The following is a 25,492-nucleotide window of genomic DNA, read 5'->3' as shown; positions in this document are numbered from 1 at the left end:
TGTTTTTTAAGTCATGTTGAAACAATTCTGAGCGGTAGATCTCGGGTTGCATTTTGACTCAGAAAAGGCTGGTGACCACTGCCCTAGGACAGGGACAAAATGAAGAAACCTTTTCTGGTACTAATTAGCTATTTTTATGAGAGTAAACTGTACAGAAACTGCATTCCGTCGGTGCTGGTTGGCCTTAGAAAAGATGTGACAAATACCACACCCCCCATCAACAGAACTCAAACCAAATTACAAATCACCCTTACCGCCGGCATCAATCCATGCAGCTGCCACTGGCCATATATGGATGGTTTTAATTTGCAACTCGGCTGCACTGCACACTGTCTGGCTGCACACTCTTTCTGGATGCATGGCTCTGGGGGACATGGCGGTGGCGCAGCACTGAGCGTTTGCATTTAACTAGGTCAGCCTTGGTGAACCCAGACAGGCCGTCTCAGTCAGAAAACCCGGCAACTTTAGCATCCCAGCAACTTTTTGCTTACTTTAAAAAATGTTTTATCTGAAAGGTATTCCCGACAAACAAAGCCTGTACTTTTATTTCCCCCAACCAACCCAGTCATCATTGCAGTAATGCGTTTAAAAGTCCAGCCAACCCAGTCATCATTGCAGTAATGCGTTTAAAAGTCCAGCCAACCCCTCGGTAGAAACTTACCCTTTCATCTCACCGGCTTTGGCACCCATTAAATCATGAACATGAATGAACATTCGATTGTTGTTGTCCAACAAACTTGTCCATGTCATTATGAAAAGTATAGCCTATACACAAAACCGGCAGTCTGCATAGCCGTAATGCTGAAGAGGCATTGGCACGCTTTACACTCTGACAGGTATTGTGCTTACTGAAACGCCCAAAGTTATCCAATCGTTATATGTTAACTAAGTTGAGGGGTATGCTGCTCATCCCCTTCTTTAGTAAAAGTTGGCTCTATTAGCAGTGATTACAAAATGTTGCATGTTACGTAGCTTAACAAGTGAATTGTTTTGCTCTTCTCTCGCTTAGTAGCCTACTCCCTACCAAAAGCCTGTGACTTGTCTGATAATCAGTTAATGTGATTTTGTTTCACTGAATCTCTTCTGTAAAGGTTAATTGGTCTCTGGCTGGGCAAATAAGTACGTGGAGGTGGTGTAGCTCATTTATTTGTTTGCTCATCTATCACTGATCAGAAACATGCAATAAATCAAGTCTAGGCCTATTATTTTTGCTCTATCGTGTATGGCCAACTCCAAAAGCCAGCGGAGGTTGTGAAATATAAACGAGACTGCTTTCGAAAATACCGATTGCTACTATTTTCTATCGTATCGTCAACAAGGCAGTTAACCCACTGTTCCTAGGCCGTCATTGTAAATAAGAATTTGTTCTTAACTGACTTGCCTCGTTAAATAAAGGTTAATTAATTATTATTGGTACACACACACACACACTTCACCACAGTGTTCTCCACTCTATATAATATATGTTTATAGATGTGTGGTTATTTGATGTATTGCTAAAATAAAGGTTCAATAAAACAAAGTAATAAACTTGAGTTCTTACTGATAGAAAAAAACTTCAATAGTGGTAAAGACTGACTTCAAAGAGACCACATTCAAGTCCTCCATCCTCCACATAGTCTGACTGCTGCTCTCTCTGGCTCCACAACAACCCCCCGCCCGGCCACCTAGAGTGGTGAATACCCAGCCAGCCTACAAGTAGAGGATGGTAAGTGCTTTACAGCAGAAAGAGACTTGGGACTAGGGACCAGCAGCACAATCTTGTGTTCTAAATACTGTAATTGTAAATAGTGTGTACACTTTTTTATATATATATATTTTTTTACTTTGTGTGTGGTTTGTGGTGTGTTCACTTATGACATTAGATCAGTGTTGGCTGCTAACTTGGCCCTTATCTTAAATATTTCACTTCTGTGGAGACATTGGATCAGCATTCTTGTCGCGTTTCCTGTTAGTACATTTTATGTAGGGAGGCTAACGATCCATAATGTATGACATTCCTGGGGGTGTGTAAACTTTTGTTTTTTTATTAGCATAGCATTTTTGTATGTTTTCTATATGTTATGTTCTTGAACATTTATCAATTTGGCCACTTGGGTACATTTGGGCAAATCATGCAGGACACCTGGGTGACTTCATACATGTAGCTTGCTCGTTCTTGACTTATCAGTCTGAAACTTTGCACATACACTGTTTCCCTCTTGTGGACACCATCTAAATTACCTCCAGCTTCCTAGCTGAATGTGTGGTGAATTTTCTCTTGCATTTCAATTTCAATTTTTTGATAAAAAAGAAGAATTTTTTTTTCTTTGTATTTTCTTTTACCAGATCTAATGTGTTACATTCTCCTACATTCATTTCACATTTCCACAAACGTCTAGGTTTTTCCTTTCAAATGGTATCAAGAATATGCATATCCTTGCTTCAATGCCTGAGCCACGGGCAGTTAGATATGGGTGTCATTTTAGCTGCAATTTTGTTTTTAAAGGGACTGATCCTTAAAGAGGTTTTAAGTCATTTTTGGGGTCATCTGTACTTTACTTTATTAATCATATTTTTTACAACTTTTACTTCACTACATTCCTAAAGAAAATTCTGTACTTTTTACTCCATACATTTTCCCTGACACCCTGCTTAGCAGACCAATTGTCAATGGTCCAATTCGCACACTTATCAAGAGAACACCCCTGGTCATCTCTACTGCCTCTGATCTGGCGGTCTCACACAACACAAATGCTTTGTTTTTAAATGATGTCTGAGTGTTGGAGGGTGACCCTGGCTATCCGTAAATTTCAAAAACAAAAAAATGGTGCCGTTAATATAAGGAATTTTAAAATATTTGTACTTTTACTTCTACTTTTGATACTTAAGTATATTTAGCAATTTACATTTGATACTTAAGTATATTTAAAACTAAATACTTTGACTTACTTTTAGAGGAATACTTCTTACCTTAATAGAAAATATCACAAGTAAAAGTTAGTCACCCAGTAAAATACTACTTGAGTAAAAGTAAAGATACCTTAATAGAAAATGACTAAAGTAAAAGTAGGTATCTTTACTTTTACTCAAGTAGTATTTTACTGGGTGACTAACTTTTACTTGTGATATTTTCTAATAAGGTATCTTTACTTTACTCAAGTATGAGATTTAGTACTTTTTCCACCACTGCTTGTGAGTGCAAAGAGACAAGGTAAACTCGGTCCATGTAGCTATTTCGTTAGCTATTTATCAGTTGTATTGCTTGGGGATAGAAGCTGTTCAAGAGGCTGTTGGTGTCAGACTTGATGAACCGGTACCTATTGCCGTGTGGCAGCAGAGAAAATAGTCTATGGCCCGTTTCCTGTAGTCCACGATCAGCTCCTTGGTCTTGCTGACGTTGAGGTTGTTCTTCCGACACTACACTGCCAGGTCATTGACCTCCTCCCTACAGGCTGACTCATCGTCACCGGCGATCAGACCTACCACAGTCGTGTTATCAGCAAACTTGATGTTGTTGGAGTCGTGCGTGGCCATGCAGTCGTGGGTGAACAGGGAGTACAGGACAGGACTAAGCACACACCCTGTGGGGCCCCTGTGTTAAGGGTCAGCGTGGTGGAGGTGATGTTGCCTAACCCAAACACCTGGTTTCGGCCCGTCAGGAAGTCCAGAATCCAGTTGCTGAGGTGTTCAGACCCAGAGAATGGAGAACGCTGAGCTGAGCTGTGGTCAATGAACAGCATTCTGTTTGAGACGCTGCCATAACCAGCCTCTCAAAGCACTTCATGATTACAGAAGTGAGTGCTACAGGGCGGTATTCATAGTGTCAGGAAGCCTTATAGTTCTTAAGAACAGGGATGATTGTGGTCATCATAAAACATGTGGGGATTACAGGCTGTGACAAGGAGATGTTGAAAATTACCGCGCATATGCCTGCCAGCTGTTCTGTGCATGCTCTGAGAACGCACCCTGGAATACCAGCGGGGCCCGCGGCCTTGCGGGTGTTGACCTGATTAAAGACCCTTCTCACGTCGGCCTCGGAAAGCAAGATCACCCAGTCCTCTGGGTCGGTGACGGCCCACACACCCGGCTCAATGTTGTTGTTGTTGTTGTCAAAGCGTGCATAAAATGCATTGAGTTTGTCTGGTAGAGAGGCATTGTTGGGCAGATCACGGTTGGGTCTTCCTCTGTTATCCGTAATGGACTGTAGCCTCTGCCACATGTGACATGTGTTGGAGCCTGTGTAATATGATTCCACCTTATTCCTATATTGTCCTTTTGCTCGTTCGATGACTCTGCGGAGGTCATAGCGGGCCTTCTTGTACTTATACATGTCTTCGGGCCAAAGCATCAGGGTTGTCTATGATAGCTCTGTGTGCGGTAGCCCTGCTCTTTGGGCCAGTAACCGAAATGTTCGAATCCCCGAGCCAACTAGGTGAAAAGAACTGTCAATGTGCAAGGCACTTCACCTTAATTGCTCCTGTAAATTGCTCTGGATAAGAGCGTCTGCTAAAATGACTAATGAAAAGAAATGCCACATACATACAGTACGGGAGCCGGGTCCTTCCATGAAAAAAAGTGCCTTTTGCACTTAATATTGACCACATGGATAATTCAATAAATCTGATTTTTTTATATCAATAAAGGCTTGCTAAAGTGCCAGAATTCAGTAGTCTGTCCCTCCGTCAACCCTTTGTCACTTCTAGGAAGATTTTAACCCACGTAACCCTGTGCGGTAAGACTTTTGTTAAAAGAAACATTGGAACATCTAATAGTCAAATCATAGAGTAAATGCAGTTGAGCTGGTTTTACGCTTTTTGGCCATTTGCTGGTGTTTTGTGGTGGAAAACATATATACAGGAAAGAAATGCTTTAACAATTGCATTTCTTGCAATCAATTGCCACTCCCTGTTGCAAACAACAAGCTTCCATTCACCCTGTCACAAGGGGATTTATGGCTGATTGACCTGATCAAACCCTGTTACGGTTAACCTTTTTCACTTAATAGGCACTTACTATAGTCATTTTTGTATTTAACCTCTTGAGATTCTGCTCTTTATGGACAGGATGTTAAAATTAGGTTACACTTCTCAAAAGGCACCTAATTGGGGGAAAGACCCAACAAGCTAGTCTCCCTACTGTATTGTATTACGTCGACTTGCACACTATTCTAGCATGTTCTTTTTTCTGTACATTCAAACTTTCAGTGAGTTTAGCATTTCTTATCAAGTCCAAGTCTACCAAGCCAATACTGTAGCTCGTTTCCTAGGTAACAAAAGCTTGGCCCTACTTTCATATGTCCAGGGATTTCCTTGCCAGCCAAATAAGGAAGTGCTCATTGTCCAGTTCTCCCTGCAAGTAATCCTGAACACAAAAGCCATGGACCATTCAATAGGGTGACCTAATATTTGGGGAGAGGGGTCCAAATGTGTCCAAGTTTTAACTGAGGGCCTATGGCAAAGCTTCAAAGACTCGCAAAGGCACCTAGACCCATGCTATCCAAGGTCATTGCAGAATCTGAAATGCCTTGAACCGGATGACAGAAAGTGGGCTAAGATATTACCAATACTGTACTTACAGTCAAGTACAGCATAAAGCCATGTTCTGAAGAAGTTCTGCTGTGAAGCCAAACCATTAATCATGAGCTAAAATAAAACTACGGGCCCTCCACCAAAACTTTCATCCTCCAGCTCGCTCTCTTGTTGGAATGATGGGTCATCTGTCTACCGCTATTCTAGATTCAACAGAGTAGAGGGAGGGAGGGATGGAGGGAGGGATGGATGGAAAGAGGGACGGAGCGAGAGGGAAATGTAGAGCGGAGCGATTCTATTAATGTTCAAGCATCCAGTACAGTGACAAAAAGAGCCGCTACTCCATCAGGCCTCTTGAGGTGTGACAGTCCCATGCATACAAATGGGACTTCATCTCTCTCCGCAGACTTTCAACAGGGTGCAGCAGGGTGGATCATCGGACGCCCTCTCTCAGGGCTCTAGGTAGAGGCTGCCCCCAGCTACAGATATAGGATCAGTTTACCCTACTCACAGCCCTTGGCTTAAACATTAGGTGGATGAAAAAAAAGATCTGCCCACAAACTGGTCTGTACCAATGACTGCTGCTGACTCTCGAGGGCCATGTCATGCCTATACAGCAGTGACGTCGCACGCCACAACGTCCACGCCTCTTCTGTACATAGACAACAACACGTAAACCAAACTTAAATCATCTTTCAAAAGTTTGTGCTTTATGCTGCTGCCTTGGTGTGAGGTTTTTTGCCCTCCCACTCTTAGGCCACATTAGCCGCTGCAACTAATTTTCCAATGAAAACCTTTCAGCAGCTCCACAGTAAGTTCACACATTGCAAGGTGAAATGCTGACTCTGCACTAGGGACAGTACAGAAGCCACATTCCAACCGGGTTAAAGCATGGAAATCCAATGTTGTTTTTTGTCTTGATGGAATCTAAGCACAAGGGAAGAATGGAAAGCCGAGCATACATATCACCAAAATGCATTGGATTGAAAACTTCATCACGACCACAACAGTTGTTTCTAATAACACATAATATGTTAGGATAGTGAATTATAAAGCTTTATAAAAAATAGCCCTCTAACTTACATGCTTTTCAGCAAAAGAGGACACATGATCAATACAAATGCCACCACTACATTCAGAGCCACAGATCTAGTTGACAGTGTTTTGCTAAAAGACCAAGTGAAAGCGCCATACACAGCAAGTTTGGATACACTTACCCATTCAAAGATTTGTCTTTATTTGGACTATTTTCTACATTGTAGAGTAATAGTGAAGACCTCACAACTAGGAAATAACACATATGGAATCATGTAGGAACCAAAAAAAAAAAGTGTTCCACAAATCAAAATATATTTTATACTTGAGTTTCTTCAAAGTAGCCAGCCGTTGCATTAATGACGGCTTTGAACACTCCAAACTTGTACGACATCTCACACAGCTACTCCTAGCACTAGTCTCACAGTGAGTATTAACATTACAACTAATCAAGACCCCAAAATACAGTAGATATAGAGAGGAGCTTGATTCTGTGCTCATGCCCTTTTCATGAGATCCTGCTACGCATCGATGCAGAAGGCTTCGGAGGCCAGAATGCTATAGTGCATTCCACACGTCCCTGTCTCTACAAACACCACTGAGCCACAGGCAAAGGAAAGGCCCACATCAGAGGCAGCTGGTAGCACCTTAATTGGGGAGGGCGGGCTCATAGTAATGGCGGGAATGGAATGAATGGTATCAAATACATCAAACATGTGGTTTCCATGTGTTTGATACCATTCCATTCACTCCAGTCTACTGTGGTCTACATTGAGGCCTACCGAACTACCACCCCCTTACATCACTAAACCAACACAATCCTAACAGGATAAAGATACCCACTTGCAAATATAGGTTAAAATATGTTCTAGTATATTGTCTCCCCCCAAGAAAATTGGTCTACCATTACAGCTGAGAAATATATCCAACAACCCTAAAGAACTGGATAATAAGCTTGGGATAATTCTCAGAGCAGTGGGTTCAATAAGGCTGCTTACTGACCCATAGTGGTCCCACTTTACATTAAATTCCCAAAAATCACAAAGGCAGTTCAGGTACAGTGAAACTCAATTACTTACAACTGTCGCCCGTTTGTGGTATACACACTTTCAAGCATTTGCAAATGAGGATAATTAAATATTCTCATCTAAAACAATAATTACATAGTGAGTGGGTGTGAAGCCACAATTGGGGTTTGTTTACAAATCTTATGTGAAAGGCCCAGAGTAGTCTGTTTTTCCTGTGTTTTGTATCATATTGTACAACAGCTGATGAAACTAACACTGGAAAATGGTTATTTAACTAGGAAAGTCTGATCGGTGCTGGTTGAAAATACAATCTACACAGGACCTTCTGTTGTGGTTTGCATGGGCAGGAGTTTCGGCATGCCTGGTGACATCACCATGCAGTAAATTGGCTAATAAATCAATAACAGAGATAGTGCTAAACCTCTCTGCCAATAACAGATAGTTTTCACTTTTCCCTTCCCCTCTCAGACAGTCCTAGCTAAATTCTTGCTTTGAGAAATAGTGGTTAAAAAGCATTTTTTTGGCAATTTTAATGAAAACTACTACAGAAAGGCACTTCATTGTTAGCCGGAAATGATTTGATATTGGTATAAAAACGGCTGCATTCTGCCTTTATTATATAATTATTTGTGTGTTGAATAATTACACAACCTACAAACTAACTATTAATGTAGCTACCATGTAAATAGGTTTTAGGACACTTGATGTAAAGTGGGAATTATAGTCATACAACACCACAAATAGGCTCAAGTCCATGTCAATTTCATCTAGTCTAATTCATAGCCATTAGGGCTCAGGCAGAAGAGAGCAGTGAATGAGAGTCATTTCACACGTTTGTTGTTCTACATGCGTCAAACAGAGAAGGGGAGTGTTGTCTCGTCTGTCCGTCTACAGTGTGCATTCACCTTATTTCTAATCAAGTGTCTGCTTCTCACACAAGTCAAGGTTAACAAGCCGTCCGTGTCTGCAGTGGTTGAAAACTGCGAGGGGTGGAGGTTCAAGGGAGGGGTGAGTAGTCTTGAAAAACCTGAACGTAGCCACTGTGTTGCCTATAGTCGGGGTTTCGAGACTAAGGCGGGGTGAGGTGCAATTATTGTATAGCCTGGCCTGCTGTATAATGATGATGCAAACATACACCCATATTTTCAACTTGGTTACATGCGGCAGGATTGTCAATCAATAACATACAAACGTAGGCTTTTCGTGGATTAAAGATGGAAATGAAAGGGTAGATTAAACAATTCATCATAAGAAAAGATTTTCAGATACACAATAAACTAGACCCAGTCGAAAACTACTGTGCGCACTAATCCGGTTGGCAATATGCCTTCTGGTGCCGTGGGTTTGGCAGCGCGGAATGGAGTTCTATAATGGTGGAAAATAAATTATTCTCACTATGCAGGGTGAGCATAGTATAACAGAAAACAGATGTCAAGACAATACAACAAAAAGTGTGCTGCGGGCACAACTCTTACCTTTCTCTCCATTGCTGAGATCCAGTCTGTGCACTCCCAAGCAAACTGAAATAATGTTCCTGAAGATCTGTGCGGTGTTCACTCCTCAACTTCCACACGGATACTCGATCACTCCCCCATTAGGTAGACTGGTACATCCGCAACGGTAGACACAGTAGGGGAGGGGACGCAGTCTCGGGGATGGAGCGGGGTCTGGTGAAGCTTAGTTCGTTTCAAGAAGCGCAGGCGCGGGTTCTGCTAGAGATAAAATATTATAAAAAATTGCGACTAGCAGGGAGTGTCATCAAATTACCGCTTCTACCGTTGACACACACACTGTCTGCCCACTAAAATATTTCACAAGATGTGTAAACCGTTAGGGAATATTAGTCTCTTAATGCAAATGGTTTAATGAAAAGGGCACAAAGGATGACGAGTTATCTGTAGCGCGTCATGATGCAGTGGGAAATTATACTTCAACGATTTTACCGAGTTCCAATTCATATAAGGAAATCAGTCAATTTAAATAAATAAATTATGCCCTAATCTATGTATTTTTCATGAATGGGCAGGGCGCAGACATGGGTGGACCTAGGGAGCCAAGTCCAGCCAATCAGGAGTTTTTCCCCACAAAAGGGATTTATTACAGACAGAAATACTCCTGTTTCATCAGCTGTCCTGATGTCTGGTCTCAGACAATCCCGCAGGTGAAATAGCCAGATTGTGGAGGTTTTGGGCTGGCATGATTACTTGGTCTGTGGTTGTTGGACATAGGCCAGTTGGACATACTGCCAAATTCTCTTAAACGACGTTGGTGGCTTATGGTAGAGAAATGAACATTTAATTATCTGGCAACAGCTCTGGTGGACTTTCTCTCAAAACTTAAGACATCTTTGGCATTGGGTTGTGTGACAAAACAAACCATTTTAGTGAGGCCTTTTATTGTCCCCAGCACAAGGTGCACCCGTGTAATGATCACACTGTTTAATCAGCTTCTTGATATGCCATGCCGGTCAGGTGGATGGGTTATCTTGGAAAAGGAGAAATGCTCATGAATAGGGATGTAAACAAATTTGTACACAACATTTGAGAGAAATACACTTTGTGCCTATGGAACATTTCTGGGATATTTAATTTCAGCACATGAAACATGGGACCAACACTTCACATGTTGCATTTATTTTTTTGTTCAGAAAATATATATGGTCTGTATGATACAGTCCCTTTCATCACCTGAGCATCATAATGTTGATAGTTAAATGCAACCTAATTGATCATGGCCAAAAGAACCCAGACAAACTTTAAAAGAACCTTACAGAACATAATAAGCCTTTCTTTAAAAAAAATACCTGATCATTATGTATTATCTTGTGTAGTTTTATTTTATAGCATTTGTAACAATGTCAATACAGGTTCTCTGCATTATATTGGTAAGTCAAGTATCAACACTATTGAAAAATTGCTTTATTGAAATAAGGTACTGCGTGTCCCCTCGTCAAATACAACAGTTGCACTTTAGGAACTAGTGAAAATGGTTAACTAGTCAAATGCAATCCATGATTATTTTCAAAGTCTGAAGATTAGCTCATGCTATTTGCATATGGCAGTTAAACACTTTTTACTTGGTTACAAAACTAAAATAGTACTGCAGTGATATTTTCTCTTGAAGACAAGCACAACAAATGAAGTGAGATGGCATTACAGATTTCAGACAATCTTGGAGCAGCAGATACATTATTTAGTATTATTACGTCGAGGTTTGCTTGTTTTGGGCCTTTATTAATCCTGGACATCAAAGTAGTCGATTGCCGGCTCTTCTTTGACTGCCTTGGACCAGCTGCTCACACCATCAGTCCTGATGACAAAAACAAGAACCACAGTTAACTAGCTGTAGCTGGATAGCTACAAGTCATTGGGACATTGAGAGCCTATAAACTAAGGTCCCATTCGGGCCCATGTCCTCAATTCCAATTTAGGCCTGTATGTGCGAGGAGTCTTTCAGTGTGTGGAGTGACGAGTCGTTCATTGAAAATCCTAGTCATTGGCGACTCCATTACCCGCAGTATTAGACTTAAAAACAAATCATCCAGCGATCATACACTTTACCAGGGGGCAGGGCTACCGGCGTTAAGGCTAATCTGAAGATGTTGCTGGCTAAAGTTAAAACTGGCGAGTGTAGAGAGTATAGGGATATTTTTATCCATGTCGGCACCAACGATGTTAGGATGAAACAGTCAGAGGTCACCATGCACAACATAGCTTCAGCATGTAAATCAGCTAGAAAGATGTGTCGGCATCAAGTAATTCTTGGCCCCCTCGCAGTTAGGGGGAGTGATGAGCTCTACAGCAGAGTCTCAACTCAATCACTGGTTGAAAACTTTTCTGCCCCTCCCAAAAGATATAATTTGTAGATAGTTGGCCCTCTTTCTGGGACTCAGTCCCCAAACAGGACCAAGCCTGGCCTGCTGAGGAGTGACGGACTCCATCCTAGCTGAAGGGCTCATCTTATCTACGAACATAGACAGGGCTCAAACTCCTCTAGCTCCACAATGATAGCCTGCTGCCAGGCCTGCACCCTCTTAGCCAGCCTGCCAGCTTAGTGGAGTCTGCCACCAGCACAGTCAGTAAAGTCAGCTCAGCTATCCCCATTGAGACAGTGTCTGTGCCTCGACCTAGGTTGGGAAAAACTAAACCTTGGCGGTGTTCACCTTAGCAATCTCACTGGAATAAAGACCTCCTCCATTCCTGCCATTATTGAAAGAGATTGTGATACCTCATCTCAAAATAGGGCTACTTAATGTTAGATTCCTTGCTTCCAAGGCAGTTATAGTCAATTAACTAATCACTGATCATAATCTTGATGTGATTGGCCTGACTGAAACATGGCTTAAGCCTGATGAATTTACTGTGTTAAATGAGGCCTCACCTCCTGGTTACACTAGTGACCATATCCCCCGCGCATCATGCAAAGCCGGGGGTGTTGCTAACATTTATGAAAGCAAATTTCAATTTACAAAAAAAGAACACACATTATCGTCTTTTGAGCTTCTAGTCATGAAATCCAGGCCTTCTGGGCCATATACAGCATTCCTCACTGAGTTCCTATCGGACCTAGTTGTCATGGCAGATGAGGCGGCAGGGTAGCCTAGTGGTTAGAGCATTGGAATAGTAACCGAAAGGTTGCAAGTTCAAATCCCCGAGCTGACAAGGTACAAATCTGTCGTTCTGCCCCTGAACAGGCAGTTAACCCACTGTTCCTAGGCCATCATTGAAAATAAGAATTTGTTCTTAACTGACTTGCCTAGTAAAATAAAAGGTCAAATAAATTTTTAAAAAATATTCAAATTTTTGGTGACTTCAATATTCACATGGAAAAGGAAAAGTCCACAGACTCACTCCAAAAGGCTTTCAGAGCCATCATCAACTCAGTGGGTTTAGTCCAACATGTCTCCGGACCTACTCACTGCCACAGTCATACTCTGGACCTAGTTTTGTCCCGTGGAATAAATGTTGTGGATCTTAATGTTTTTCCTTATAATCCTGAACTATCGGACCACCATTTTATTACGTTTGCAATCGCAACAAATAATCTGCTCAGACCCCAACAAAGGATCATCAAAAGTTGTCCAATAAATTCTCAGACAACCCAAAGATTCCTAGATGACTTTCCATACTCCCTCTGCCTACCCAAGGATGTCAGAGTACAAAAATCAGTTAACCACCTAACTGAGGAACTCAATTTAACCTTGCATAATACCCTAGATGCAGTCACACCTCTAAAAACAAAAAACATGTGTCATAAGAAACTAGCTCCCTGGTACACAGAATATACCCGAGCTCTGAAGCAAGCTTCCAGAAAATTTGAACGGAAATAGGGCGACACCAAACTGGAATTCTTCAGACTAGCTTGGAAAGACAGTACCATGCAGTATCGAAGGGCCCTCACTGCTGCTCGATCATCTTATTTTTCCAACTTAGAGGAAAATAAGAACAATCCAAAATGTATTTTTGATACAGTCGCAAAAAGCAGCATTCCCCAAGAAAGGATGGCTTTCACTTCAGCAGTAATAAATTCATTAACTTCTTTGAGGAAAAGATCATGATCATTAGAAAGCAAATGACAGACTCCTCTTTAAATCTGTGTATTCCTCCAAAGCTCAGTTGTCCTGAGTCTGCACAACTCTTGACACATTGATGAAAATAATCATGGCCTCTAAACCTTCAAGCTGCATACTGGACCCTATTCCAACTAAACTACTGAAAGAGCTGCTTCCTGTGCTTGACCCTCCTTTGTTGAACATAATAAAGTTCTCTATTCACTGGATGTGAACCAAACTCACTAAAAGTGGCAGTAATAAAGCCGCTCTTGAAAAAGCCAAACATTGACCCAGAAAATATACCTAACTAAATTGGCCTATATCGAATCTTTCATGCCTCTCTCTCAAAAAAAAGAGCTGTTGCACAGCAACTCACTGGCTTCCTGAAGACGCTTCAGTCTGGTTTTAGACCCCATAATAGCACTGAGACTGCACTTGTGAAGGTGGTAAATGACCTTTTAATGGTGTCAGACCGAGGCCCTGCATCTGTTCTCATGCTCCTAGACCTTAGTGCTGCTTTTGATACCATCAATCACCACATTCAAATTGGTCTACATGGACAAGTTCTGGCCTGGGTTAGATCTCATCTGTCGGAAAGATATCAGTTTGTCTCTGTGGATGGTTTGTCCTCTGACAAATCAACTGTAAATGTCGGTGTTTCCTCAAGGTTCCGTTTTAGGATCACTATTGTTTTCACTATATACACTGCTCAAAAAAAATAAAGGGAACACTAAAATAACACATCCTAGATCTGAATGAATGAAATATTCTTATTAAATACTTTTTTCTTTACATAGTTGAATGTGCTGACAACAAATATGATCAATGGAAATCAAATTTATTAACCCATGGAGGTCTGGATTTGGAGTCACACTCAAAATTAAAGTGGAAAACTACACTACAGGCTGATCCAACTTTGATGGAATGTCCTTAAAACAAGTCAAAGTGAGGCTCAGTAGTGTGTGTGGCCGCCACGTGCCTGTATGACCTCCCTACAACACCTGGGCATGCTCCTGAGGAGGTGGCGGATGGTCTCCTGAGGGATCTCCTCCCAGACCTGGACTAAAGCATCCGCCAACTCCTGGACAGTCTATGGTGCAACGTGACGTTGGTGGATGGAGTGAGACATGATGTCCCAGATGTGCTCAATTGGATTCAGGTCTGGGGAACGGGCGGGCCATCCATAGCATCAATGCCTTCCTCTTGCAGGAACTGCTGACACAGTCCAGCCACATGAGGTCTAGCATTGTCTTGAATTAAGAGGAATGCAGGGCCAACCGCACCAGAAAATGGTCTCACAAGGGGTCTGAGGATCTCATCTTGGTACCTAATGGCAGTCAGGCTACCTCTGGTGAGCACATGGAAGGCTGTGCGGCCCCCCAAAGAAATGCCAGCCCACACCATGACTGACCCACCGCCAAACCGGTCATGCTGGAGGATGTTGCAGGCAGCAGAACGTTCTCCACGGCGTCTCCAGACTGTCACGTGCTCAGTGTGAACCTGCTTTCATCTGTGAAGAGCACAGGGCGCCAGTGGCGAATTTGCCAATCTTGGTGTTCTCTGGCAAATGCCAAACGTCCTGCATGGTGTTGGGCTGTAAAGCACAACCCCCACCTGTGGACGTCAGGCCCTCATACCACCCTCACGGAGTCGGTTTCTGACCGTTTGAGCAGACACATGCACATTTGTGGCCTGCTGGAGGTCATTTTGCAGGGCTCTGGCAGTGCTTTTCCTGCTCCTCCTTGCACAAAGGCAGAGGTAGCGGTCCTGCTGCTGGGTTGTTGCCATCCTACGGCCTCCCCCACGTCTCCTGATGTACTGGCCTGCTTCCTAAGTGGACAGTTTGATTTCACAGAAGTGTGATCGACTTGGAGTTACATTGTGTTGTTTAAGTGTTCCCTTTATTTTTTTGAGCAGTATATATATATATATATATATTACCTCTTGATGTCATTCGGAAACAATGTTAACTTTCACTGCTATGCGGATGACACACAGCTGTACATTGATGACACACGGTGAAGCCCAAAATTGCCCTCCCTGGAACCATGTGTTTCAGACATAAGGAAGTGGATGGTCTACTTTTAAACTCGGACAAAACAGAGATGCTTGTTCTAGGTCCCAAGAAACAAAGATCTTCTGTTGAATCTGAAAAATAATATTGGTTGTACAGTCGTCTCAAATAAAACTGAAGGACCTCGGAGTTACTCTGGGCCCTGAACACTTTTGACGAACATATCAAGACTGTTTCAAGGACAGCCTTTTCCAATCTCCAACATTCCAAAAATCAGAAACTTTGTCAAAAAATTATGCAGAAAAATGTATCCATGCTTTTGTCACTTCTAGGTTAGACTACTGCAATGCTCTACTTTCCGGCGACCCGGATAAAGCACTAAATAAACTTCAGTTAGTGCTAAACACGGCTGGTAGAAACTTGACTACAACCCAAGAAATTGATCATATTACTCCAGTGCTAGCTTCTCTACACTGGCTTCCTGTTAAGGCTAGGGCTGATTTCAAAGGTTTTACTGCTAACCTACACAGCATTAGATGGGCCTGCTCCTACCCATCTTTCCGATTTGGTCCTGCCGTACATACCTACACGTACGCTACGGTCACAAGACGCATACCTCCATAATGTCCCTAGAATTTCTAAGCAAACAGCTGGAGGCAGGGCTTTCTCCTACAGAGCTCTATTTTTTATGGAATGGTCTGCCTACCCATGTGAGAGACGCAGACTCGGTCTCGACCTTTAAGTATTTACTGAAGACTCATCTCTTCAGTAGGTTCTATGATTGAGTGTAAAGGTGAACGAAAAGGCACTGGAGCGACGAACCACCCTTGCCGTCTCTGCCTGTCCGGTTCCCCTCTCTCCACTGGAATTCTCTGCCTCTAACCCTATTACAGGGGCTTAATCACTGGCGCTCTTCCATGTTGTCCCTAGGAGGGGTGCATCACTTGAGTGAGTTGAGTCACTGATGTGATTTTCCTGTCTGGGTTGGCGCCCCCCCTTGGGTTGTGCGTGGCAGAGATCTTTGTGGGCTATATTCGGCCTCGTCTTAGAATGGTAAGTTGGTGGTTGAAGATATCCCTCTAGTGGTAATGGGGGCCGTGCTTTGGCAAAGTGGGTGGGGTTATATCCTGCCTGTTTGGCCCTGTTCGGGGGTATCGTCGGATGGGGCCACAGTGTCTCCAGACCCCTCCTGTCTCAGCCTCCAGTATTTATGCTGCAGAAGTTTGTGTGTCGGGGGGCTAGGGTCAGTCTGTTATATCTGGAGTATTTCTCCAATCTTATCCAGTGTCCTGTGTGAATTTAAGTATGCTCTCTCTAATTTTCTCTTTCGGAGTAGCTGAGCCCTAGGACCATGCCTCAGGACTACTTGGCCTGATGACTCCTTGCTGTCCCCAGTCCACCTGGCCATGCTGCTGCTCCAATTTCAACTGTTCTGCATGCGGCTATGGAACCCTGACCTGTTCACCGGACGTGCTACCTGTCCCAGACCTACTGTTTTCAACTCTCTAGAGTAAGCAGGAGTGGTAGAGATACTCTTAATGATCGGCTATGAAAAGCCAACTGACATTTACTCCTGAGGTGCTGACTTGCTGCACCCTCGCCAACCACTGATTATTATTATTATTTGACCATGCTGGTCATTTATGAACATTTGAACATCTTGGCCATATTCTGTTATTTCCACCCGGCACAGCCAGAAGAGGACTGGCCAGCCCTCATAGCCTGGTTCCTCTAGGTTTTTTCCTAGGTTTTGGTCTTTCTAGGGAGTTTTTCCTAGCCACTGTGTTCTACACCTGCATTGCTTGCGGTTTTAGGATGGGTCTCTGTACAACACTTTGTGACATCAGCTGATGTAAGAAGGGCTTTATAAATACATATGATTGATTGATTTCAATGTGTGAGTGCAAAGACGCATGCCTACTTGCTATGTTGTTTGATATGGGCAATGGGTGGGGGAGCCCTTGAGACCCCTGTATCTCTCTCTATCAGGGACGTCAGTGTTGAGTTAGGACAGGCAGACTTCCCCCTGCACACAGCAAAAAGTACAGTTACAACATATCCTCAGAACAGCAGAGGCACAGCACTGTCTGAATTGTTCACAATACACATCCCTTCATACAAAATATACCCAGCTGATACTGTTGCACAGACAGTAATTACAAAGTATTTTTAAAGCTACAACATGCATCTATTTTGAGATCGTCATAGATTGTAACGCGCATGTGGAGGTGTTACCTGATGGCGGTGATAACCACGTTGCGTTTGGGCTCGCTGTCGTAGCTCACGCTCTCTACATTGTAGACCTCAGCCAGCTCGTGGACTATCTTCCTGTGCTCTCTGTTCATTGGGGGGAAGCAGTGGCTCCTCTTGGACAGTTTACCCTGAAAACGGGTTACACACACACACACGTCAATCAAGACTTCATGTTTCCACTATGAAAGATTGTTCCGAGTCCCCATTTGATTTAAGGTTTAAATAAATGTTGTCCTAATAAACATCGCAAGCTACCGGAGCTGATTCATTGGACATTATGCTGACTAAAGTAGTATTTCCCAATGTTCAGAACCAAAAGGGACCTTTAGCGATCATCATCAATACCCATCGTAATACCCAAGGACATTCAAATACTTCAAGTCTCTCCTGCACTCCTTCAACTAAGGGGACCAGAAGCTTTTAGCTAAATGCAGACTACGCAAACTGAAGGTCCTCTAGTAAGCTGGTAGTGGTTTAGGGAAACCCAGTCATGTATAGGGAAATGCTGGCCCTGTATAAAGTATTTAAATCCAATACCATCTCATCAAACTGCTCTTAAATAATACACGCTGTACTCAATTTAAGTGGTGGGTGACATTCCATGCCAAAGAGGCGTGTGTTTATTCTTGTCCCTGTGCTTTAATTCCGTGTTAAATTCACCCCATCTGTGTTCAAAATGGCAACCTATTCCCCATTTCGTGCACTACTTTTGACCAGGACCCATAGGGCTCTGTTCAAAAGTAGTGCACTATTATAAGGAATAGGGTGTTATTCAGCACACAACCTAAGTCTATTGGTCTCTTACCTTGCTGGCCAACTCAACCAGATTCTTGATCTCCTCTTCAACCTCGCTGACAAACTTCAAATCTTTTCTAAATTTGGAAAAATAAGAAATACTTTACGTTGTGATAAAGCAGTGGAGAAGGTGGAAAGTTAAGTTCCTTGGCGTACACATCTTGAACAAACTGAATTGGTCCACCCACACAGACTGCGTTGTGAAGAAGGCGCAACAGCACCTCTTCAACCTCAGGAGGCTGAAGAAATTTGTCTCGTCACCAAAAGCACTCACAAACTTCTACAGATGCACAATCGAGTGCATCCTGTCGGGCTGTATCACCGCCTGGTACGGCAACTGCTCCACCCACAACCGTAAGGCTCTCCAGAGGGTAGTGATGTCTGCACAACGCATCACCGGGGGCAAACTACCTGCCCTCCAGGACACCTACAGCACCCAAAGCCACAGGAAGGCCAAAAAGATCATCAAGGACAACAACCACCCGAGCCACTGCCTGTTCACCCCGCTATCATCCAGAAGGCGAGGTCAGTACAGGTGCATCAAAGCTGGGACCGAGACTGAAAAACAGCTTCTATCTCAAGGCCATCAGACTATTAAACAGCCATCACTGAGTGGCTGCTACCAACATACTGACTCAAATCTCTAGCCACTTCAACAATTAAAAATTGGATGTAATAAATGTATCACTAGTCACTTTAAACAATGCACTTTATATAATGTTTATATACTCTACATTACTCATCTCATATGCATGTACTGTACTCTATACCATCTACTGCATCTTGCCTATGCCGCACCATCGCTCATCCATATATTTATATGTACATATTCTTATTCATTCCTTTACACTTGTGTGTATAAGGTAGTTGTGAAATTGTTAGATATTACTGCACGGTCGGAACTAGAAGCACAAGCATTTCACTACACTCGCATTAACATCTGCTAACCATGTGTATGTGACCAATAAAATGTGATTTTGCTTTAAAGACGTCAATGAAATGTGAAAATGATGTCTCAGAGCGCACCGGTAGTGGCTCGAAGTACATCAGTGCCATCAATTGGCCTTCAAATTGGGAAATATTATCCCCATAACATGCACACGAAGACAAACATATCTGAGAACATTCTCGGCATGCATTGGATAATACATTACATGTATTGGTACACCACCTGGCATCTCCTCGGAGGCTGTCACTATAAGTGGAGGAGGAGGTGCGGATGTTGAAGGGGTCCACTGAAGGGTAACTCTGCAGGGCCACAGCCAATCGCCTGTCAGGACATACACACAACCGAACATGGGCAGACACTAAGGTCCACTGATCTAAAGAAGACTAGAACAGGAAAAAGCTTGGATGTTGACTGCACATTTTAAGAAAACAAAAATCCATTCGACAGCCTAAAGCAATGTGCTATCAAGTGGTTGTCTGTGTGTGCAGGGCTCCAGACTAGCATTTTCCCCTGGTGCCACTAGCTCACGGTTTGGTCACACCAAGTTTTCCCCCCACAGCGTTAAGAAATAGGAAAATAAATGTGTAAATCGCTTTATAAAGTCATTCACAGTGCTTCAGATGGTATGATAGAATACCGAGATGTTAGGCTATTCAATAAATAAGTTGTTTCGTCTAACATGTCCAAGAATCCGGTGATCGTCATGAATTGTGGGTTGACAATAGGGTATTGTTATATTTTACTCTTAAAATATGACTCCAGAATGTTGTTGTTCAATGGAGATGAATTCGCCTACTTTATGTGAACTAAAACCATATGCTAAGTATTTTGGGGCCAATTAACCACGAGGAAGTGAAAACACTTAACACATTAGATCGCTAACACTAAACATAATACCCAGTGCAAGTAGCGATTTATTAAATCTATCAGTAAAAGTAATGTCCTAAACATTTTTTTGCAATTGTAGCCTACTACCACTCGCAAGGGCCAATGCGCATTCCACTTTCGCACGCTTCATATCTCAAAGCCATAACAAATTTCTTGCGATCGGTTGTAATAGTCTATTTGACAGTTAACAGTAGTTGCTTCCAAAGCTGTGTTTTTCCAGCAATTCCCAGAGCGCACAACGGGCGGAGAGAGAGAGAGATCGGCTCACTCATCACAGCAGCAGGCCCTAGTGAATCATGCACATGGGCTTGGCAGACACTTGCATTACATTACAGGAAGGATAAAGCACTTCACTGTTTGACCAAATCATGTTTTCAGGCAGCAAAAATTTTGTTTTGAAACTTTTGAGTGAGGTGACCATGTAATGAATGTTAAGCTTGCGCCGATGCGACCAGTTAAGAATTTAATCTCGTACAGCCAAGTCAAAGGGTCGCAAAATGCGACTAAAATGGTTGCGGTCTGGAGCCCTGCTGTGTGCGAGCGCACAACAGCTGTGCAAAAACTGACCTGTTCCTTTCCAGTGCAGCACACCCTTCGTCACACTCCAACCTGAGACGGAAAACACAGAGACATTAACATAAGCTGGAAACGGTACACTCATAGTTTGTACAAGGTGAACAACTATGTTTTGTATGCTAAAAGCTTCGAGTCAGGTTTAGTCCCATCTTACTTGGCCTGTTTCATCTCCTTCTTAGTGATGAGACCGATGTCTACAGAGTCACCCAGCTGCATGTCAGACAGCTTACTGGCCATGGCAATGGCTGCATACCTACAGCACAGGGACACATAATGGGAACCACTGGTTGGCACCGCATGCACAGTCAAGTTCGGAAAAGTGCACATGGAATAAGTGAAAACTCTGGTTTAGAGCACGCATTTAAAGTAGTTGTTTGATTCTACTGTACAGGCACATAAGGACACGCGCGCGCACCTCTGATGGGCACTGGCTGCCTCCGTGCACACTACCGTTTCCTTTCTCCGGCCGCAGTCACACTGTAGCGCCACCTGTGGGACAGACATGGAAACTCATGAAACCCTGGCCACAAGAAGAAGACTGCTGCTGTCCAACACAGCTGCCTGTATCTCCACATCTGACCCATGTGCCCGAATATTTGAAGAGCTACGGTCATTTCGGGGGAAATTTTCCATATGTTTACAATCATAATGTCACCCTAAATGTAGTGCAATCTCACTATAGCACAGGTGCCACATTTTTTTATTTAATTAGCCTTTATTTAACCAGGATAAAATCCCTCGAGTCAGTTGGTTGAACATTAAACTTTTTGTACCTTGGCAGCGCAGGTGTTGCGCGGGCAACTGGTGCCCTTGTGGCAAGGGGCGTTGCAGGGGTGGCCACAGTCGGCACGGGGCAGCACACAGGGCTGGCGGCAGGCGCCCTTGGCCAGACATTCTCCCCGGTGGCAGATGCGGCGGCAGCGGTGGTCACACAGCAGCACCTTGTTGCAGGTCAGACCACAGGAGATGTCCTGCAGGTGGCACGGAATGTTGCTCCTTCGCTGCGGGGGAAGGCTTTGGTGAAGTATCCCAAATAGCACCCTATTCCCTAATATAGGACACTACTTTTGACTACAGCCCATCGGGCTCTGGTCAAACAGAGTGTACTATATAGGGAATAGGGTGCCATTTAGGGCACAAGCCTATACTTTCAAAGGGAAGCCGGTTGAAGGTTAGATCGATGCAGACAATAGGCTAATATCAGGAAAGTTACCTCATGCTTTCCCATGCACCACTTCTGAGTGAGGTAAGTACAGGGTGGGCACTTCTCCTCACTGTGGCAATTATGGAACACTGAGGACATAAACATACAGTATGAGACGAGACCGAAGAATAAACATTCTCAGGCACTATAAAGTGAAATGTTTCATCCCAAATGGCACCATATATATATATATAGTCAAAAGTAGGGCACTAAATAGGAATGCAGCTCGTAAGAGATGTCATGACTTGCAGTCTTCCAGGTGAATTGTAGTTATTTCTTTGGTTCTAGAGGTAGCTTGATTCTTTACCTTGGTGGTCACACTTGTGCCTCCTGGTACACAGGTTCTTACACTCTAAGGGCTTGGTGCCACAGGCAATTGGGGGGAACAGGACAGTCCCCCCACAGTGGCACGCCAGCTCATCAAAACCTAAACACAGGAAACAGGCAGGCAATCAGAGGGATGTGGCCTATGACAACCGGTCTGGCAGGTTACTTAGCTAATGGGGCCATGTGATCTCAATGATCAAGACACAGCATAATGTATCACACTAACACATGTCAATAGGAGACAGTGAAAATTAAGTGGAAGTTAAGATTCACCCCCACTGGTATAGTAAATGGATTTCCTACCCTGTGAAATAGGATGTGCTCTCGACTTAAGCAAGATAAGATATGGTGAGGAACATTGCCATTTGAACCAAAAATAATCGCAAAGCCTGGATAAAATGACTCAGGCGTCTGTGCATCTGCTGGCATGTGAACATCTGTTGGCAGTGCCACTTGGAGTAGCACTGGGAACTTTGACTGGTACTCACTGGTTTGCCAGCAGGGTTGGCAGTTCCCACGGTGACAGAGCTCTTGGCAGCGGTGGAGGCCACAGTTGAGCTTGTAGCCACAGACCAGAGAGCATGTGTGTTCCACACCCTATGGGGCGGGGACATATGTCAGTGTGACACCAGCTAGATAGTAGGCAGGCACATCTGGATGCCCTCTGTAGTGCCATCAATTCATTCCTAATAACTACTTCAAATTCATTCAGGTAACTAATGTATGACTTTTACTTCCTGACTGTGTTCTTTACAAACTGGGTGCCACACACTGCTTTGTCACTCACCACACAGCACAGCTCGCCACATTTGTGTCGGCCACAGGAGCGCTTCTTTAGGCAGCGCTTCTCACAGGTAAAAATCAGTCCATCTACAATTGGGAGGAAGGAAAGAGATTAAATTAAGAGGACATTATGACAATGGATGAGGCACTTAAGTACAAGACAAATCTACTTTTAGTAAGTACAGTGGCAACCCCCCCCCAAAGAATGAAAAAAATCTTACCTTCATTCTGGATGGTTGCACAGGGAACATCCTGAAAACAAAGAGTTGGTCTTCAGGGGTTCTCTTTGGTAGAACAGAATTACACCTCCATTTGCAACAGTGCGCAATCTATACAGAACTATTGAAATTGGCGCTGGAGATGGCTGCCGGTTTTACAATCCCTTAACCAATTGTGCTATTATGTGTGTTTTTTCACGTTATTTGTAACTTATTTTGTACGTAATGTTTCTGCCACCGTGTCTTATGACCAAAAAGAGCTTACCAGGACAGCGATTACTCACCCTGTACTGAAGGAATACCTTTTCTTTAACAAGTCGGACAGGAAAGATTTACTTCAGCCGCCCGACAAGACCCTCATCCCCGTCATTCGCAGGAGAGACAAATATCGGGGACGAAGGTCCAGGTGCCTTGTAAGGATCCGGCAGCGAGCGGGTAATCTCCCTTTACCATCGGTCCTATTAGCCAACGTACAATCAATGGAAATTAAAATAGACGAACTACAATCACGTATGTCCTACCAACAGGACATTAAAAACTAATATCTTATGTTTCACATGAATAAAATACAGCAGGCGGGTTTTAAGCTTTTTCAGCAGGAAAGAACAGCGGCCTCTGGTAAGACAAGAGCTGGCTGTCTATGTATATTGTAACAGCTGGTGCACTAAATCTAAGGAAGTCTCGAGGTTTTGCTCACCTGAGGTAAAGTAACTCATGATAAGCTGTAGACCACACTATACACCAAGAGAGTTTATCTAAATTCTTGAAAGCTGTCTATTTACCAACACAAACTGATGCTGGCACAAAGATCACAGAGCTGTATACCGCCATAAGCAAACAGGAAAACGCTCATCCAGAGGCGGCGCTCCTGGTAGCCGGGGACTTTAATGCATGTACACTTAAATCAGTTTTACCAAATTTCTATCAGCATGTTAAATGTGCAACCAGAGGTGGAGGTGGGGAAAAAAAAAAAAAAAAAACTCTAGACCACCTTCACTCCACATAAACTCTCCCTCGCCCTCCATTTGGCAAATATGACCATCCTTCTATCCTCCTGACTCCTGCTTACAAGCAAAAACTAAAGTAGGAAGCACCAGTGACTCGGTCAATAAGAAAGTGGTCAGATGAAGCAGATGCTATAGGACTGTTTTGCTAGCACAGACTAAAATATTCAGGGATTCTTCTGATGGCATTGAGGAGTACACCACATCAGTCACTGGCTTCATCAATAAGTGCATCAATGACGTTGTCTCCACAGTGACCGTACGGCCATACCCAAACTAGAAACCATGGATTACAGGCAACATCCTGTAATCCAGGATGAGCTAAAGGATAGAGCTGCCGCTTTCAAGGAGCGGGACTAACCTGGCAGCTTATAAGAAATCCCGCTATGCCCTGCCGACGAACCATCAAACAGGCAAAGGGTCAATACAGGACTAAGATTGAATCGTACTACACTGGCTCCGACACTTGTCGGAGGTGGCAAGGCTTGCTAACTATTACAGACTACAAAGGGAAGCACAGTCGTGAGCTGCCCATTGACACAAGCCTACCAGATGAGCTAAATTACTTTATGCTCACTTCTAGGAAAGTAACACTGAAACACGCATGAGAGCATCAGCTGTTCCGGATGACTGTGTGATCACGCTCTCTGTTGCCGATGTGAGCAAGACCTTTAAACAGGTCAACATTCACAAGGCAGCAGCGCCAGACGGATTACCAGGACGTGCACTCAGAGCATGCGCTGACCAACTGATATTGTCTTCACTGATATTTTCCACCTGTCCCTGACTGAGTCTGTAATACCAACATGCAGACCACCATAGTGTCTGTGCCCAAGAACACTAAGGTAACCTGCCTAAATGAGTACTGACCCGTAGCACTCACATCTGTAGCAATGAAGTGCTTTGAAAGGCTGGTCATGGCTCACATCAACACCATTATCCCAGAAACCCTAGACCAACTCCCAATTTGCATACCGCACCAACAGATCCACAGATGATGCAATCTATTGCACTCCAAGCTGCCCTTTCCCACCTGGACAAAAGGAACACCTATGTGAGAATGCTATTCATTGACTACAGCTCAGCGTTCAACACCATAGTACTCAAAGCGCATCACTAAGCTAAGGACCCTGTGACTAAACACCTCCCTCTGCAACTGGATCCTGGACTTCCTGACGGGTCACCCCCAGGTGGTACGGGTAGGTAAGAACACATCCACCACGCTGATCCTCGACACAGGGGCCCCTCAGGGGTGCGTGCTCAGTCACCTCCTGTACTCCCTGTTCACTCATGACTGCATGGCCAGGCACGACGCCAACACCATCATTAAGTTTGCTGATGACACAATAGTGGTAGG

At 43.6% G+C, this 25,492-nt stretch overlaps 2 protein-coding genes across 4 annotated transcripts in view; both read right to left on the bottom strand.

Moving 5' to 3' along the window:
• The window catches only part of LOC115105183 (SWI/SNF-related matrix-associated actin-dependent regulator of chromatin subfamily D member 3), a 70,854-nt gene extending 61,599 nt beyond the window's left edge, over positions 1 to 9,255 (bottom strand). The window contains exon 1 of the mRNA XM_029626885.2: positions 9,049 to 9,255. Coding sequence (XP_029482745.1) covers positions 9,049 to 9,060 — 12 coding nt within the window. The 5' untranslated portion in view covers positions 9,061 to 9,255. The remainder of the gene's footprint in view (positions 1 to 9,048) is intronic.
• A 935-nt stretch (positions 9,256 to 10,190) lies between these two features.
• The window catches only part of LOC115105182 (transcriptional repressor NF-X1-like), a 29,054-nt gene continuing 13,752 nt past the window's right edge, over positions 10,191 to 25,492 (bottom strand). For 2 of the 3 annotated variants that reach the window (XM_029626880.2, XM_065007157.1), the window contains 14 exons: positions 23,135 to 23,165; positions 22,918 to 23,000; positions 22,619 to 22,727; positions 22,111 to 22,230; positions 21,813 to 21,892; positions 21,373 to 21,600; positions 21,015 to 21,088; positions 20,754 to 20,852; positions 20,591 to 20,632; positions 19,358 to 19,456; positions 18,197 to 18,263; positions 17,374 to 17,519; positions 17,060 to 17,164; positions 10,191 to 10,882 (listed from right to left, as the gene is read on the bottom strand). In XM_029626880.2, the coding sequence (XP_029482740.1) occupies positions 10,807 to 10,882; positions 17,060 to 17,164; positions 17,374 to 17,519; positions 18,197 to 18,263; positions 19,358 to 19,456; positions 20,591 to 20,632; positions 20,754 to 20,852; positions 21,015 to 21,088; positions 21,373 to 21,600; positions 21,813 to 21,892; positions 22,111 to 22,230; positions 22,619 to 22,727; positions 22,918 to 23,000; positions 23,135 to 23,165 (1,359 nt within the window). In that variant the 3' untranslated portion in view covers positions 10,191 to 10,806. Of the gene's footprint in view, positions 10,883 to 17,059; positions 17,165 to 17,373; positions 17,520 to 18,196; positions 18,264 to 19,340; positions 19,457 to 20,590; positions 20,633 to 20,753; positions 20,853 to 21,014; positions 21,089 to 21,372; positions 21,601 to 21,812; positions 21,893 to 22,110; positions 22,231 to 22,618; positions 22,728 to 22,917; positions 23,001 to 23,134; positions 23,166 to 25,492 lie in introns of those variants that run through there. The other variant, XR_003859837.2, reaches the window with a different exon arrangement.

This window comes from Oncorhynchus nerka, linkage group LG22 (genome assembly GCF_034236695.1).
Source record: "Oncorhynchus nerka isolate Pitt River linkage group LG22, Oner_Uvic_2.0, whole genome shotgun sequence".
In the NCBI taxonomy this organism is placed as follows: Eukaryota; Metazoa; Chordata; class Actinopteri; order Salmoniformes; family Salmonidae; genus Oncorhynchus; species Oncorhynchus nerka.
This window is presented reverse-complemented; position numbering and strand designations above follow the sequence as displayed.